This window comes from Trichechus manatus, unplaced genomic scaffold, assembly GCF_000243295.1.
Source record: "Trichechus manatus latirostris isolate Lorelei unplaced genomic scaffold, TriManLat1.0 scaffold00038, whole genome shotgun sequence".
Taxonomy (NCBI): Eukaryota; Metazoa; Chordata; class Mammalia; order Sirenia; family Trichechidae; genus Trichechus; species Trichechus manatus.
In genome coordinates this window covers 4,108,804-4,127,599 of record NW_004443974.1, presented here as the reverse complement: position 1 = coordinate 4,127,599, position 18,796 = coordinate 4,108,804, and the positions used below count along the sequence as shown (strand labels likewise).

At 35.5% G+C, this 18,796-nt stretch overlaps 1 protein-coding gene across 4 annotated transcripts in view; it reads left to right on the top strand.

Moving 5' to 3' along the window:
- ATP6V1H (ATPase H+ transporting V1 subunit H) overlaps positions 1-18,796 on the top strand; it is a 140,715-nt gene that overhangs the window by 86,476 nt on the left and 35,443 nt on the right. For all 4 annotated transcript variants that reach the window (XM_023730653.1, XM_023730651.1, XM_004375608.3 and 1 more), the window contains 3 exons: positions 5,867-6,045; positions 8,702-8,827; positions 16,272-16,373. In XM_023730653.1, the coding sequence (XP_023586421.1) occupies positions 5,867-6,045; positions 8,702-8,827; positions 16,272-16,373 (407 nt within the window). The remainder of the gene's footprint in view (positions 1-5,866; positions 6,046-8,701; positions 8,828-16,271; positions 16,374-18,796) is intronic.

Sequence of the window (18,796 nt, the reverse complement as noted above, 5' to 3'; positions counted from 1 at the left end):
TTGGTGCTTGGCTGAGTTCTTTATCTCTTCATTTGATGTTTTAGGGTTTCAGGATTGTTGTATTCTCTGTTTGGCTTAGTTTTTCGGATCTTTGCTGTGGAGGGACGGCGTGGTGCTTTTGCCTAGAGCACCATTTTGCCAGAACTCCCTAAAATTATTTCTTGTTGCAGGCTTTTGATAGTTTTGTAGATATGATCATTTGTTTAAGATAAAATAGAGGTGTTGGAAAGAGAGTTGCAATAGAATTCTCATTCATGGTCTTATTTTAGCTGCTGGCCTATTTCAAAGAATCTCTCTTCAGTTACATCTTTCTCCTTAGTTTAGAGAAACTTACATGGCTTTTCTAAGTATTATTTAGATAATATTTTTAGTGCTGTGAATTTCTAGAAAGAAATCAGTGGCTCATACTTTATAGTAATGGTCAGCTTTAGTCTAAAGCCCAGCAGTAGCTGCTTTAAACATAAATGCTACTAAGTTTTTTGTCCTCACTTAGTTCTTCTTCCCTCCTATTGTTTTGCAGTTTGGATCTTTATTATGTAGCATAAAAGGGTCATTGGAAGCAGGTATATCTAGTATTGTTATATCATAGAAGAGAGATGTTAGTTGATATTAGTTGAATCATACTTTTGAGCCCTCCCTCCTTCCCCTCTTTTTTCCTATTTTTCATGGATTATTTATTCATCTGTCATTGTATCCATACATCAGATGTTTATTGAAGACCAAATATGTGCCAATCAATGTGTTAGTTACTGAGGGCATGCAAAGATGAATAAGAGAAGATGTCTTAAGTACTTTGCATTTTGTTTATATCTTTGTCTTGATGGAGTCACCATGAAGAATGTTTACAATATACAAAGCTCAAAAAAGGCACAAGAAGTATAGGTTCAGACTGAGATGCTTAGGTTTTCTTTTGACCAGATTTGGAAACTCTCTAGGTTGATTAACTACTTTTTTATGGAAATTTGAGAATTAGGATAGCATAAACCAAACAAAACTTGTTGGCGTTGAGTCAGTTCCGACTCATAGAGACCCTGTAGGACAGAGTAGAACCGCCTCATGGGGTTTCCAAGGAGCACCTGGCGGATTTGAACTGCCGACCTCTTGGTTAACAGCTGTAGATCTTAACCACTATGCCACCAGAGTCTCTATAGCTCTTTCCTAATTTTCCTTTCAGTGTGAAGCAGTAGAGTGTGGCCGCTGGAGTGGATAGACCTAGGTGTGAATTCTAGCACCTAATTGTTTAAATGCTGGGATTGTTGCTTAAACTCTGAGTTAGTTTCTCCATTAGTAAAAGTAAAAGGTGATGGTGGTGGTTGTCATGTTGTTAGTTGCCTTGGAGTTGATTTGACTCATGGCCACCCCATGTGTCAGAGTAGAACTGTGCTCCATAGGGTTTTCAAGGCTGTGACCTTTTGGAACCAGATTGCCAGGTCTGTCTTCCAGGTGCTTCTGGGTGGACTCGAACCGCCAATCTATTAGCTAGTATTTGAGCCCTTAACCATTTGCTCCACCCAGGGACAAAGATGGTTAGCAATACTTAATTTACTTCAAGATTGGGTAAGGATTAAATGAAATAACAAATGAAATGCCTGGCAATAGTAAATATACAGTATGTGTTTATTCCCCTGCCTTTTTTCTCCATAAAATCATAGAATAATAGCAGTTCGCCTCCTTAAATCTCCTACCTCCGTAAATTGGATTCTTGCCGAATTACAATTGAAGCCAGGCAAAGATCCAGTGCTTCTTTAGTTGTTTTAGAAGAGGCAGCATGAATATTTTACTAGTACTTAGCAAGATTTGCAATCTTGTTTAAACTATATTTACAGTTTCAGTTTTTTACCCATAATTTTTGGCATTTATTATGATGGTTTCTGGACTTCCATTTGTACTTTTGGATTTCAGACTATTTAAATAGGCCCAATTCATTGGCAGAAATTTTAATGTCTAATTTTCTTTTTTTTTTTTTACTATCCTCTGCTAAATTGGAATAATGTAGTCATTATGTAAATATGCTGAAGGCTGAAAGAAAGCCCTCTGTTTTCTCCCTTCTCTTAAATCATAGGAATGTCTTTAGATGTCCACAACCTTGATATCCGCAACTTAGCTAAAATTGAGCCATTAGTAAAGACATAATAAAGTCATTTGAATTTAGGTCGTCAAACAGGTGAAAAGAAGTTTTTTTGTTTTTTGTTTTTTTTTTAGTGTGTTTGTATGTGTGTCAGTCTCAGATTTCTATAACCTTTTAAAAAGATTTGACTGATGAGGCTGTTTGAGGATGGTCTCGTTTTTTTCCACATCCTGAAACTCAGGAAGGATATTTTCATGATGAAGACTTTAGGAAGCTTGCTGAGCTGCTGTGAGCTGAACAAATCTATCAGCTGCTAATTTTTTTTTTCCTATTTGGCTGGATGAACTTTATTTTTGAAGATGTCTGTCTCAGTTATTCATAGCAGGTGCTGAACTCCGGGTCTCTGCAAATGTTACGGATGGTTAAATTGTCAGTCTTTAGTTCCTAAAATAAATTAGAATGTTTTGAGGTTGTGACTGAGAAAGACATTGAAGATTATTTTTGTTATCTAGAGTTTTACAGCTGTTGGGAGTTTTACTTCTCTTTTTGACTCTGTTTAAACAGTCAAGAGCCTACACTATATGTTAGATAATAAGGTAAATGATATTTTTACAGCTGTATGATTTTCAGCAGAAAGGTTTAAGAAAAATTGCTACCAAATTGAGTTCTGCCTTTCATCAAGTAGGTTGATCATGACGTTTAATTCACAAATGCATACATACATGCACGCATAGACCCAGACCTGCCCACACACATGCTCACAGCCTCCTCCTCTTCAAGTGGTTCATAGCCATCACTTAGTGATGGCTAAGGCCAGCTCTAGTTTTAAGTGTCATGGGGACTGCTCTGCGCACTGATTTGTGTGGAAGTATTGCCACCAAGAAATTTTATTCTCAGATTTGCCCCTCATTCCCTATTTTAGGACTTCTGCCTAGACCTCTCTTTGATTAACCTCTATCTTGATTATTAGATTCCAGGTTTGGATGAAGTGTAGCAAGACTGTGAGACATTTATTCTGGGGGTGAGTCCTTTAATACAGTGTTGTTTACTGCATAGTTTGCAGTGCAGTGCACGCAGTGAGCTGTTTGTTAGCTGCCTGCAACAGACAAGTACAGAAATCAAGAATGAGCACTTAGAAACTAACAGGAATTTGACAGAATAATGCTATGTCTGCTGAATTTAATAATACAAATCTGAGCTTGTATTTTGCATGTCCTTAAATTCATTTTTCTAGTAATTCATATTTATTGTATTTTATAGAAGTATTCATTCATGACTGATGGGAAATTAACAAAACCAAACTGGTCACAGATGGTATGAGAAGCACTGCAGTTCAGTTTTGATGAAGGAAAGATCTGAATTGTCACTTGATTCTACCTTGTTCTGAGTGAAGTCAGATTCCCTCGGCACCATTGATTTGCTAAAGGCCAAGTGATATTTAAATTGGCTTGACCACTTTTGCTTTTTATTGAGGTGAAGATACCACTTAGTTTTATGGTCTTTCAGAGCCTGTATTGCCTACAGATTATCTAGGTTTGTTTCTGGCACGTTCAGTTTCTTAAGTACTTCTCATCACCTGTTCATTCCTTCTTTTCATTCTTTATAATGAGATAGAAGAAATTAAGGTAAATTAAGATGAAATTAAGGCATGTTTTGAAGGAAAAATAAAGTTTAAGGATTGATTTGATACAGGATTGGAGGAGAAGGGGAGTCAAAAATGATTAAGCTCTGAGGTGTCAGGATCTTGGAGAGTTGAGAGAGGAGTTGATTTTAGAATACCATAGGGCTGTTCTATATTAGTTATTTTGAATGTGTTGAGGTTATAGTTGAAACCGTTAGTTATGATAATACCTTAAATATGAAGTTTAATTCTCCAAGTGATTTAATGACCGTACAAACAAAACAGCTTTGATGTTTCCAAAGTTAAAAGAAATAAAAATAGGAAAAGTAACTGGAAAATGGAAAAGAAGAAATTTAGTAGAAGAACAAGCAAAATCTCATGTAAGAAGGAAAGAGTTTCTTAAAGGGAGAGATTATTAGAATTTAGGGCTGCCCACAGTTTAAGGATTGAGAAAGGAATTTGTCTAGTAGGAAACCATAGATGTCCTGAAAGAATAGTTTGTAGGAGTAGTCATAGACAGGAGCTAGGAATTAGCAAGGAATTAAAAATAATCTGTGATATCTAGGGAAACCCTAGTGGCATAGTGGTTAAGAGCTACAGCTGCTAACCAAACGTTCAGCAGTTCAAATCCACCAGGCAATCCTTGGAAACACTATGGGGCAGTTCTGCTCTGTCCTGTAGGGTCGCTATGAGTCGGAATCAACTCGACGGCAGTAAGTTTTTTTTTTTTTTTTTTTTTTTATGATGTCTAGTATGCACCTATTGACAAGAATCTCACAGTTTAGTAATGGAGACAAGCATGTAAAAATATTAGTATCTTTCATTGTGATGATTTGTTTTTTGACCCATGGATTATATAGAAGTGTGTTGCTTAATTTCTAAATACTTTAAGATTTTTTTGGGCAACTGGTTTCTAATTGAATTCCATTATGGCCAAAGAACATAGGATTTCAGTCCTTTGAAATTTGAGACTTGTTTTATGGTTCAGCTTATGGTCTGTCATGGTGAATGTACCATGTTTTATAGTTGTTTTCGTCAAGAGAGGGATTTGTCTGGTATGATCTTAATCTATCATATTTGAAGTGAAAGTTCATGTTATAGTTTTGAAATAATTCTAAAAAGAAGTAATTTAGTTATGCTATTGTTGCTCTACTCATGATCTATTTATAATAAAAGAATTGCGAGTAATTTGTGATATTTATAAATATAAGCACTGAGGAGAAAGATTAGTTTCTCGAATATTATATTGACTCTCAACCAGAGCCAGATATTGAGCTAAGCATGGTATAAAAATGAATAAGACATACTTGCTAATCTCAAAGTTCTTAAGATCCAGTGGAAACATAAAGGGACGAATGGTGGGCACTGATCTTCCAAATGCCAAGTGAAATCTCTTTCTGCATTTATTTTAGGCTAATAATTAACTTGGAAAAATAAAGAAATTTCAAGTTTTGGCATAGTGGATTTAGAGTTATTAGTTACTACAGGATGTTTTGGCATTTGACGGGTCTTTACCAGCTCAGTGAAGGTGGATTTCTTGAGAGCAGGGGTCATATCTGGTTTGTTCTTGTCCCTAGGGCTTGGGTGGTCTTTGCTCAGAAATATTGGTTAATTCAATGAACAGTTTATCTTTATAAATCCTTAGATTCCTTTACTGTCTTCATAAGTACTCTTAAAAATACAAAATCACAGATGATTAGGGATTGTCTCAATGTCGCAGAACTTTTCTGATAATTGTTTAAGCAAGAAGAGTTTTTATTGCTGTCCTTTGTGTACTTAGAGTTTGATTGGAGTTGGAGGTGATTGACTTGAGAGTAGAGAGATGGTTGAAGAAGCACTTTTTCTTATTCTGAGTGCTCTAGGGGCCAAAAAATGGAGAGGTCTTCATGGTGTGCTCAGAAGGGTCGTGAGAAAGAGTTCTGATAGAGTTAGTTGTAAACATGTTCAGTGTTTGAGGCCCTCATAGGTCACTAATGAGAAATGTTTCATAAGCCATATTGATGTGGGACAGAAGGTCAGGGAAGAAGTAAGGATTTGAGGTATAGCGTCATCTACTTAATGGTGATAGTTAAACCTGAGAATAGAAGGAGGTGAGGGGGTATAAAAGGAAGTGCAGAGGTCTGAGAACATCATGTAATATATTATATTGTTTCTCATTATCTCTTTGTCTAACCCAGAACTTTTTAGAAAAGTCAACTGAAAGAGAAACTCGCCAAGAATATGCTCTGGCTATGATTCAGTGCAAAGTACTGAAACAGCTGGAGAACTTGGAACAGCAGAAGTATGATGATGAAGATATCAGTGAAGATATAAAATTTCTTTTGGAAAAACTTGGTGAGAGTGTTCAGGATCTTAGGTGTGTATGATTCTCTTTAATTCTCACAGGCTGGACTCAGTGGCCTTGTTTGACTTGCATAGTATTTTAGGAAAATCTCAATTGTTCCAAGTTTAAAAATCACAGGATTTCACTAAAATGTTATGCCTTTTGTTAAAAATTGGAAAATCTAGAAAAACTGGCTCATCATTCTTAGTTGACAGCAATTGGTTAGAGCTATGTTTTCTGTTTAGCGGAGAACCCCACTGTTCTCTGTTGTCTAAAATCTGACCATCTCTACTAAGGATGACAGCCTGACCCTGGAACCACTTGAGAGTCTGTCCTTGACTTAGAGCCTTTTTAAAGCAGCAATGGTTATTTGTTAAGTTGTGGAGGAGGTTTGCCTATATATGGAGAGATTTTTTTTTTTCCTGCATTTTTGACAGTCCTGTTGCTTCATTTTATTTTTTATATTAAAAATCATACAAATAACGTACATACAGTAAAGAAAAAAAACCCTTACACCGTACAGAAGAGTCTACGATGAAAAGTAAGAGCCTTTCCATCATCTTCCCCCTCCTAGTCCATTACCCCTCTAGTTTCTTGTGTTCCTTCATATAAACCTGCATACCCCCGTCCCCCACCACAAATGGACTTATGCATATTCTTCTGGCCCCCGTTCTTTTTCTGTTTAATAATGTCTTGATGATCTTTCCCATTAATACACCTATTTTTCGTTTTAACCAATTGACATATTTTTAAAAGAGTTTTGCTCTCTGAAAATAAATACTTCCTGTAGGTGGATTGGGTTTGGGAGCAAGACAGACTTGGGCTTGAATTGTTTGGCTACTTTCTAGACCTGTGACCTTGAACATGTTTCTTTTTTAAGTCTCAGATTTCTTTTCCGTAGTATAGCAATAAAAATGCTAACCTCACAGGATTTGTTGTGAGGTTTCAGGTGCCAGCAAATGCCTCAGGGGTAGTATGTACTGCAGAAGTGTGTTTACCAGATGGTTTAATGTAGTCCATAATCCCAAGGCCCAAAAGATTTCATAGAAATGGAACGTATTACCTATACTGGTGGTTTGTAATGGATTTTTGTAGAGGGAGGCAAATGATCTGTGTCATCCTAAAATTTCAAGTATGGATAAGTTGACTGTAATATATAGGCTGGCAGTAGGCTTTCACAGTTATAAAGTTTTGTTGTTTTTATGTTTATTTTTAAAATACACGGTAAGTTCCTCTATAATAATTGTTCAAGGCTGGGTTTTGTTTTGTTTTTTAAATAAGATTTGTGGTAGTTAGCTTTGTGAATTAGTCTGCGCTTCCTTGTTAGCCAATTATTATCACTGATTTTTTTCACCTTGAATTTGATGATTTGAAAAATGTTCTTATTTGCATAAAGTGAGTGATGGGTGCAGTTGAAAGATTTATCTCTGATTTGACAGTTACAGATTCAGGATACTAATGTTAAAAAATACTAATGTACTTATTATACTAACTGGTCTTATGTTAAAGCAAATTACTATTTTTTTCAAAGGGATATTTTCTGGTCAATTTAATTAGTAAATCCTGGTTATACCAAATTGCCAATCTTAATATTTAAATGGCTACATCTTTTATTTTTTAAACTGAAAGAAAATCTAAGCATGTCCTTTCAGTGGGTCTGTCTACTGGTTAATCACATTTGAAATTTGTATATTATGAATTTTTGTATACTTGTTATTCTAGACACAGTGAATGATTTTTTAATTAAAGTACATTGCAGTTATATTTACAGAGGTTTTATTTTTAATCAACTTATAATAAACCAAAAAAACCCAAACGTGTTGCCGTAGAGTTGATTCTGACTCATAGCGACCCTATAGGACAGAGTAGAACTGCCCCACAGGGTTTCCAAGGAACGCCTGGTGTATTCAAACTGTTGACCTTTTCGTTAGCAGCCGAACTCTTAACCATTGCACCACCAGGACTCCTAACTTATAATAGATGAATTCAATTAATGAATTACCTCTCCATTTTGATAATCATATTGTAAAATATTGTACTGATACTTGTGTTTTTCTCTTTTTGCCATATAGTATTGTAGTTTTTTTAAATAATGTATTACAAGGTACTATTTTATGTTAAAGTACTATGCTTTTACATAAATATATCTAGTGGTCTGGCAAATACAGTAATTCAAGTGTCCTGGTAGAAACTCTGTTAGATTATCAGATATTTTTATTGAATAACATTTATGTATTTATTAGGGTAAGGATTTTGAAAGCAAGTGCTCATTTTAACATCTCATCCAAAAAACCAAACTCATTGCTGTCAAGTTGATTCCAACTCGTAGTGACCCTATAGAACAGAGTAGAACTGCCCCATAGAGTTTCCAGGGAGTGCCTGGTGGGTTCGAATTGCCGACCTTTTGGTTAGCAGCCATAGCACTTAACCACTGCACCACCAAGGTTTCCTAATATCTCATACCAAGCATTTAAATTTCACAGTAGTGTAGGTTCTTTTTGTATCTTAATAAAATTTTACATGATTTATTAAAAATTATTTAAACTGTTTAAACTTTTTAAAGTGGTAGTTTGTTAAGGTACAAAGGATCAGAATCTTTGTAATTAAATCATCAGTGAAGATGTTACATTTTAATTTTGGAGTAGCTGTCAAATTTTTATAAACTTTGAATTCTTTAAACATTTTTTAGCTCATTTGACGAATATAGTTCAGAACTTAAATCTGGAAGGTTGGAATGGAGTCCTGTGCACAAATCTGAGAAATTTTGGAGAGAGAATGCTGTGAGATTAAATGAGAAGAATTACGAGCTCTTGAAGTAAGTTTTTTATTCCATTTTATTTCCTTACACCTGTTGTTCCATATTCACACCAGCACTTTTTTTTTCTTGTTCTTTTTAGTTTTAGGTATTCTGTGATTTTAATTTGTATTTTCTTGCTGACTAGTGAGGTTAAATACCTTTTCATATGCTTGTTTTTTCAGGAGAAAGTGTCTGTTACAAGTCTTTTTTTCATTTTATAGAAGTTCTATATGTATTTCAGACATGAGTTCTTTATCATGTATATCCACCACAAATGTTTTCCCACACTGTCACTTTCCGTTTTACTCTGTAATGGTGTCTTGGTTAACAGAAGCTCTAAATTTTAATGTAAGTCAGTTTATTAGTCTTTTCCTTTATGGTTAGTGCTTTCCTGTGTCCTGCTTAAGAAGGTCTTGCCTACTGTCTTAGTCATCTAGTGCTGCTATAACAGAAGTACCACAAGTGGATGGTTTTAACAAAGAGAAGTTTATTCTCTCATAGTCCAGTAGGCTACAAGTCCAAATTCAGGGCATCAGCTCCAGGAGAGCGCTTTATCCGTCAGCTCTGGAGGAAGATCTGTGTCATCAATCTTCCTTTGGTCTGGGAGCTTCTCTGTGCAGGAACCTCAATCCAAAGGATGCGCTCTGCTCCTGGCACTGCTTTTTTGTTGGTATGAGGTTCCCGTGTGTCTCTGCTTGCTTTTCTCTTTAATATCTTAAAAGAGATTGGCTTAAGACACTATTCAATCTTGTATACCTCATCAGTATAACTGTGCTAATCCATCTTATTAGATCATCATGATTGAATTTACAATACATAAGGAAATCACATCAGGTTACAGAATGGTACACAGTTATACAATACTGGGAATCCTGACCCAGCCAAGTTGACAGAAATTTTTGGGACACAGTTCAATCCATGACTCCTACCCAAGGGCAAGAAGATATTTTTTTGTTATCTTCTAGAAGCTGTATTGCTTAACCTTTCACATATAGGTCTGTACTCCATCTGGAATTGATTTTGGGATAAGATATGAAGTAGGTGTCAAGATTGATTGTTTTGCCCTTACATGGATATCTAATTCACCCAGAACCATTTATTGAAAAGAACATTTTCCCCAGTGCTCCAGGGTAACTCTGTCATGGTAAGATGACCTTTTATATGCAAATGTCTCCCTCCCTCCTTTCTACCCTTCTTTTTTCCTTCCTTCCTTCTTTTCTTTCATTGAGATATAATTCACATACCATACAGTTCAACCATTTAAAGTGTACAATTCAATGGTTTTTAGTATGTTCATAGATATGTACAATCATCACCACAGTCAATTTTAGAACATCTTCATTGCTTCAACAAGAAACCTCATATTGTTTAGCTATCACCCTCTATTTCCCAACCTCTGAGGCCTAAGCAACCACTAATCTACTTTCTGTTTTTATGAGTTTGCCTGTCTGGACATTTCATGTTAGTGAGATCATAGAATTTTTATTCTTTTGTGACTGACTTATCTCTCAGCATAATGTTTTGAAGGTTCATCCAGGTTGTAGAATATGTCAGAACTTTATATTCCTTTATGGCCAAATAATATCCCATTATATGGATATACCACATTTTGTTTATTCATTTATCAGTTCCTGGACATTTGGGTTGTTTTCACCTTATGGCTATTTATTATGAATAATGCTGCAGTAAGTATTCATGTACAAGTTTTTATGCGGACATGTGTTTTCATTTCTCTTGGGATATACCTAGGTGTAGAATTGCTAAATCATGTGGTAACTCTGTGTTTAGCCGTTTGAAGAGCTTTTAGACTGTTTGTCAAAGTGGCTGCACCATTTTACATTCCCACAGCAGTGTATGAGGCTTCTGATTTCTCCACATCCTCACCAACACTTGTTATTATCTGACTTTTTAATCATAGCCATCCTAGTGGTTGTGAAGTGGTATCTCATTATGGTTTCAATTTGTATTTCCCTGTTGACTGATGATGTTGAACATATTTTGATGTGATTGTTGGCCATTTGTATATCTTCTTTGGAGAAATGACTATTCAGATTGTTGGCCCATTTTTAATTGGGTTGTCTTTTTATTATTGAGTTTAAGACTTCTTTTGTAATTTGGAGTCTTAGATTCATGAACATGTTGTATCACTCCCTTCTTGCTGTTACTTCATTTCTCATTTTGTCCATTTTTTTGGGGGGGTTTATGCTTTAAAAAAGGAAAGCATCGTTTTACTGTCATTTGAATGAGGTAAGGAGCAGAGGCGCTCAATGAATGCATATGTGTTCAATGGAACATCTTTAGGTAGACCTACCTCTGTTGTTTAGACTTATTTTGTATGTTTTACTGAAAATGCTACATTATTCTTATTGAAAGAAAGTGTGGCAAACTGAAGTGAATAGTTGAGATGTTGGCAGGACTGATGATGGAAAATAGGTAAGAGTAAGTAAAAGTGTTTTTTTTTTTCTCCCCGGCATTGTCTTGCCACTTTGAGTTTCTAATTTTAACAACAGCAAAAAAGAGCTCAAATAATGTTTTTCAAATCTATTCTTTGGAAAATTTGAATGTAATAGGGAAAGCTTTCTACAAATTATTACTGAAGCACATTACATGTATCTTCATCATGTTACACTTAAAGAGCCTTATAATATGCACATTGTTTTCTGGCATTGGGTTGTAATTTTTATGGCTCCTTGAAATTAAACCCTTTACATTATATGACCCTTTGTAGTTTTTCTGAATAACCAGAAACAATAACATGTAGCATTTTAGTTTTCTGTTTAAGTGATGATGAGAAATTTGAGGGCACTGTTTGTCTTTAGTTTTTGTTCCTATCAATTTGCTGCATGAGAATGATTGGTAGGAAGAGCATCCTCATGCTGCCCTTCAAACTAGCTGGTAAAGTAGATGCAGATGAAATCTTTATTTGATCCTGCTATTAAAAAAGCACAGTGCACACTAGCCTTCTTTTTATCTGTGGAGAATGGCACTTATGTCAGGCTATGACCTATTTTCCAGGTAATTCCAAGCCTAGCAAGTATATAATACAAGCTCACTTTTTTTGTAGCACGTGAGTACAGTAATATTCAGAAAATACCTTGTTGCTTCCTATGTTTAATTTTGAAGTAAGTATATATTTTGATAAAAGGAATATTCTGACATGTGTAAAACCATGACAGTGATAATGAAGAGAAAAGCAAAAGCTGAGGGAGCAAACATGTTTATAAAGCTGAGGAAAAACATGAAAGAGAACAAGAGGACATTTGGTGAGTGATCAATTAGAATAATAATGTACATTCTCTTGAATTTGAACCGTCACTTTCCAAGATTACGTTTCTGGGAAATGTCAGCGGCTGAATTCACATTTAGGTCTAATTCCAAAGCTATGATATGTTGCTGTCTAGATCCCATTAGAGAATTTGACAGAAACATGGCTTGTGGTTAATGTAGTGATAGAGATTTGGATTATGATTGATGAACCCACTGTTGACATGATGACTGTACTCAGGGACAGCTTGGCAGGAGGTTTCTTTGCTACCACAGAAATCTCTTTGGACCTGTTCTTTTGAACATTTTTATTTATGATTTGAATGTAGAACTAGAAAGCATGCTCAGCAAACTTCCAGAAAATACAAAGATGTTTCCATTATTGCAGAAGACTAAATGGCCCTAAGGGATACTATTGAGTAATTTCTGTCTTGGGTAGGGGATTTGACTAGAAGGTCTCTGTGACTCCTTCGAGCTGTAATTATCTTTGAGTCTAAGACTGTGCTTTTCAGACTTTACTGGAGATCTTGTTAAAATGCAGATTCTCAGTGGAGCTTGAGATTCAGCATTTCTGATAGTGTCCAGGTGGTGCTACTGGCTTGCAGACTCTATTTTGAGTAGCAAGGTGGTACAGTCTCCAGTGTGCTTTCTGTGCAGGGTTGCATGAACCTGCATCTTTACAAAAGGTCATCTCTGTACAGCACCATGCTGCATGTATTAATCCATGGCTTGACTTTTTTGCTTAGTATGGCTTGGAGAGCTTTCCTGGGTCAATCTACAGTCTTTTTTTTTAATTTAAATTATGATAAGTATATATATACTTACTATATATATAACAAAATATCATCCATCTCAGTTCAGTGACATTAATTACATTTATCATGTTGTGCAACCATTACTACTATCCAGATTTTTCCATCACCCTTAACAGAAGTTCAGTGCTCCCTAAGAAATGACTCTCCTTTTCCTCTCTCTCCTGCCCATGTTAATCACTAAATAAACTTTGGTTTCTTTACGTTTGCCTATTCTGGATACTTCATATAAGTGGGATCATACAGTTTTTGTCCTTTTGTGATTGACTTATTTCACTCAGCATCTTTTCAAAGTTCATTCATTTTGTGGCATGTATGAGGACTTCATTTCTCTCTGTGCTCAGTAATATTCCATTGAATGGATACACTACATTTTGCTTATTCATTCGTTGATGGACATTTGTTTTCACCTTGGACTACTGTGAAAAGTGCTACAGTGAACATTGGTGTACAAGTGTCTGTGTTCCTGCTTTCAATTTTTTGGGGCATATACCCAGGTGTGGAAATGCTAGCACATATTTTTTGAGGAACCGCAAACTGTCTTCCACACTGACTGCACTATTTTATATTCCCACGAGCAGTGGATGAGGGTTTCAATTTCTCCACATCCTCGCCAGCACCTGTTGTTTTCCCTTTTTCTGATCATAGTTATTCTAGTGGGTGTGGAGTGGTATCTCATTGTGGTTTTGATTTGCGTTTCCCTAATGACTAATGAATGATGTTGAGCACCTTTTCATGTGCTTGTTGGCCATTTTGTATTTTTTATTTAGAGAAATGTCTATTCAGTTCCTTTGCTCATTTTTTGATTGGGTTGTCTTTTTGTTGTTAAGTTATAGGAGTTCTTTATATATTCTGAATATTAAACCCCTATCAGATACATCATTTCCAAGGATTTTATCCCAGTGTCTAGGTTATCTGTTCACTTCGTTGATAAAGTCCTTTGATGAACAAAAGTTTTTAATTTTGATGAAGTCCCATTTATCTATTTTGTCTTTGGTTGCTTGTGCTTTCGGTGTCATAGCTAAGAACCCATTGTTAAAAACTAAGTCCTGAAGCATTACCCCTATGTTTTCTTCTAAGAGTTTTATGGTTTTAGTTCTTACATTTAGGTCTTTGATCCATTTTAAGTTAATTTTTGTCTGTAGTGTGAGGGTATAGGTCTAGTTTCAATCTTTTGCGTGTAGAAATCCAGTTGTTCCAGAACCATTTGTTAAAGAGACCTTTCTTTCCCCGTTGAATGGACTTAGCACCCTTGTTGAAAATCTGATAGAACTTTTAAATTATTAAAGGTAAAAACTATCGGTCTTCTAAGACTTTTAAATATTCTAAGCCTTTTAAAACTCCTTTGCCACCCCAAGATTATAAAAAATATTTTTCCGTGTTTTCTATGAATATTTTTACATATTCTTTTCTTTTATGCCTTTTAGTAAACTATTCTCATATTTCTTCAATTAGTTCTTGGCTCGTTTCTTTTTAGACCTATTCCAAGGTATTGTATAGATTTCTGTTTCTCTACTATATTTGCTAATTGGTAATTATTGATGTATTAGGAAGTTAATTGTTTTTTATAGGCTTGTCTTATACACAGCTATTTATTTTATTAATAGATTTGTGGTTTTTGAAATGATTCTCTTTGATTTTCTTATTTTTTTTAAAGAAATATTCCTTATTTTTCTTTGTATTTTTTATACCTCCTATTCGTTTTTCCTTATTGCATAGTCTAGGCCTCTAACATCATGTTAGATTTTAGTAATTATAGTGTTTTTTTCTGAATTTGGCTTTGGGTTTCTAATAAATCCCTTTGCAGGATCGAGGAAGTACCCTCCTGGTTCCAGTTTACTGGTGGTTTTTTTTCAGAAACAGGTGTTGAATTTTATTAAAAAATTTTTCTTTAGCATTTGTTAATATACTCATGTGTTCATCCCCCCAGCTACAATGTACTGAGTTACCCATCCTAGCATTTCTACCTGAAAAATGATACTCTCTTAGTATAGTATGACCTGCATTCAGGTTGCTAATTCTTTACGGTTTTTATATCTCTGTTTCTAAGTCAGAGTCCCTGGGTTGTGCAAATCATTAACATGCTTGGCTGCTAGTCAAAGGGTTGGAAGTTGGAGTCCACCCAGTGATGCCTCGGAAGAAAGGCCTGGCCATTGTTTCTGAAAAATCAGCCATTGAAACCCCTGTTCCTATGGAGCACAGTTCAGAATTGACTTGATGGCAACTGGTTTATTTCTAAGTCGGTGGTATTGCTGGCATATTAGAAAGTAATTGTTTTTTAATATGTTAGTCTTCTACCTAGGCTTTTAAAAAATTACTCATTCTGGTTGGTTATCACAGTTATACTCTCCTTGTAGAATGTAATGAGAAGTTTTCCATCTATTCCTGTGCTCTTAAGCCTTTACATAACATAGGAATGATCTGTTCCTTGAACTGTCTCCACTTGCAAGCATGAGGAAGGCGGCAATCCTTTTCCAGCTCCGTGAGTTCTGAGCAGCATAGCCCTTTCCCTCCACTACCAAGGAAACACGGTCCTCCTTAAGAAGGCGTACATTTGTGGTTGTGGCTTCAGGCCCAGCAGAGGCAAGCCTTCTCTGCTGTTGGTCCTTGCCTTCTGACCCAGAAGTACCCTTGAGACTCCAACAGTAGTTTTATTCTGCTTTTATGGTTGTTCCAGAAAATGTATTGGGAGGGCAAGGGATTCATAATTGTGCATTTGGGCTGCCATCGTCTCAGAAACATCCATCTGCTTTTATGGATTTAATCCTATTTGTACAATATATGTTCCAGTTTTTTGTCAGATTTGAGGCAAGAGAGAGGGGAAATGTGTGTGCTCAGTGTTCAGTCAGCCATCTTGATCTTAGAGTGTTGAAAGTGATTTGTTTCTAATAATAACAAAAGGTGCTAAAGTTCTAAAATGATTTATTTAAAAAAATAGGATTCTCTGGTGGTCCTACATTAAAATAACTTTTACATATGATAGAGTTCCTGATATTTTGGGAATTGTGCATGGTATACATTGCAAATCTGAAGGTTACAATGTGCCTAAGAGGTTTGAAAAATGCTAACTTATGTATAATAGTGAAGTTAGCAGGAAAATATGATTATATTTATAAACACCTATTTTTTAGGAAGGAGCCCTGGTGCAGTGGTTAAGAGCTTCGCTGCTGACCAAACAGTTGGCAGTTCAAATCCACCAGCCACTCCTTGGAAACCCTATGGGGCAGTTCTGCTCCATCCTGTAGGATCACTATGAGTCAAAATCATCTTGATGGCAATGGGGTTGGCTTTTTTTTTTTTTTTTGGTTCTGCATGGTAAGTGTGCTCTCTTGTGATCTATGGAAAAATTAAAAATTGATCTCTTTCTGGATTTAAATTTATTTCAGAATCTTGACAAAACTTCTGGAGGTATCAGATGATCCACAGGTTTTAGCTGTTGCTGCTCATGATGTTGGAGAATATGTGCGGCATTATCCACGAGGCAAACGGTATGAGGAAAAACATTAATTTCATTTGGGTTTTCTGAAACTTTCAACATATATTCTTAGCTAATGTACTTATCTAAAGTAGAGTAGTTTAGCAAAGGGACTTATGAAATGAAATGAAAATTATACTGGAAATTATGGTAAACTAATTAAAATTAGATAGTATAAAAATACAAGTACACTGGTTTAATCCTACTGTGTAGTAGCCAATAGATATCATACTGGAAGTTTCATGTTAAAGATTTTCTTTGATTTGTATGGTTTAATTCAATAGCCATTTTGTGAACACTGGTTATTTTTCAACTACTGTTTGAATTTACAGAAATGAATTAGACATAGACTAAAGAGCCCTGGTGGTGCAATGATTAAGCCAAGCTTAATCATTGCAGCCAACCTTAAGGTCAGTTGTTTGAACCCACCAGCTGCTCTGTGAGAGAAAGACCTGGCAGTGTGCTCCCATAAAGATTACACCCTAGTCAAAGATCAGGTGACCATAGGTGGATGGATTTACATCTGTGTTCTCAGTTCTGTTCCATTGGTCAGTGTATCTGTCATACCAGTTCCAGGCTGTTTTGACTAATGTAACTGTATAATAGGTTCTGACGTCAGGTAGTGTGAGCCCTTCTACTTTATTCTTCTTCTTCAGTAGTGTTTTACTTATTTGGGGCTTCTTCATTTTCCATATAAAGTTCATGATTAGCTTTTCCATCTCTTTAAAGAATGTTGTTGGTATTTGGATCAGTATTGCATTCTATTTGCAAATTGCTTTGGGTAGAATTGTCATTTTGACAATGTTGAGTCTACCTATCCATGAGTATGATATGTTTTTCCATTTATGTAGATCTCTTTTGGTTTCTTGCAGTAGTATTTTTTAGTTTTCTTTGTATGGGTCTTTTACATCCCTGGTTAGATTTATTACTAAGTATTTTATTTTTTTAGGGTCTATTGTAAATGGTATTGTTTTCCTGATTTCCTTTTCGTTGTTCTCTTTATTGGTATATAGGAATCCAACTGATTTTTGTATGTTTATCTTATATCCTGCCACTCTGCTGAATCTTTCTGTTAGTACCACGAGTTTCCTTGTGGAGTCATTTGGATTTTCTGTGTATAGTATCATATCATCTGTAAATAGGGACAGTTTAACTTCTTCATTACCAATTGAATGCCCTTTATTTCTTTTTCTTGCCTTATTGCTCTAGCTAGAACTTCCGGCACAGTGTTAAATAGGAGTGGTGATAAAGGGCATCCTTGCTTGTACGTGTTCTTAAGGGGAATGTTTTCAGCCTCTCTCCGTTAAGAGTGATATTGGCTGTTGGTATTGTATAGATGCCCTTTATTATGTTGAGAAATTTCCCTTCTATACCTATTTTATTGAGAGTTTTTTTTATCAGGAATGGGTGTTGGACTTTGTCAGATGCCTTTTCTGAGTCGATTGAGATGATCATGTGATTCTTTTCTTTCCTTTTATTTATGTGGTGGATTACACTGGTTGATTTTCTAATGTTGAACCATCCTTGCATACCTGAAATGAATCCTCCTTTTTGGTGGTATATTATTTTTTTGCTATGATGCTGAATTCTATTGGCTAGAATTTTGTTCAGAATTTTTACATCTATATTCATGAGAGATATTGGTCTGTAATTTTCTTTTTTTGTGGTGTCTTTGCCTGGTTTTGGTGTCAGGTTTATACTGGCTTCATAGAATGAATTCGGAAGTATCCCTTCATTTTCTATGTTCTGAAATAGTTTGAGTAGTACCGGTGTAAGCCCTTCTCTGAATGTTTGGTAGAATTCTCCAGTGAAGCCATCTGGACTAGGGCTTTTTTTGTGTTGGGAGTTTTTTTAATTACCTTTTCAATCTCTTCTCTTGTAATCTGTTCAGATTTTCAACATCGTGTTGTGTTAGTTTGGGTAGGTAGTGTGTTTCCAGAAATTTGTCTTGTTTCCTCTAGGTTTTCAAATTTGTTGGAGTATAGTTTTTCATAGTACTCTGTTATGATCCTTTTTATCTCAGGTCTTTTTATTTGGGTTTGTTGTAATGTCCCCCATTTCATTTCTTATTTGGGTTATTTGCATCCTCTGCTGTTTTTCTTTTGTCAGTTTGGCTAGTGGTTTGTCGATTTTGTTGATCCTTTCAAAGAACCAACTTTTAGTTTTATTGATTCATTCTGTTGTTTTTCTATTCTCTATTTCATTTATTTCTGCTCTGTTCTTTATTATTTCCTTTCTTCTGGTGGCTGTGGGCTTCTTTTTCTTTTCTCTTTCTGTTTGAGTTGTGTAGCTAATGTTTTGATTTTGTCCCTTTCTTTTTTGATGTGTGCATCTATTGCTATAAATTGACCTCTGAACACTGCCTTTGCTGTGTCCCAAAGGTTTTGGTATGATGTGTTTTCATTCTCGTATGATTCTAGGAATTTTTTGATTCCA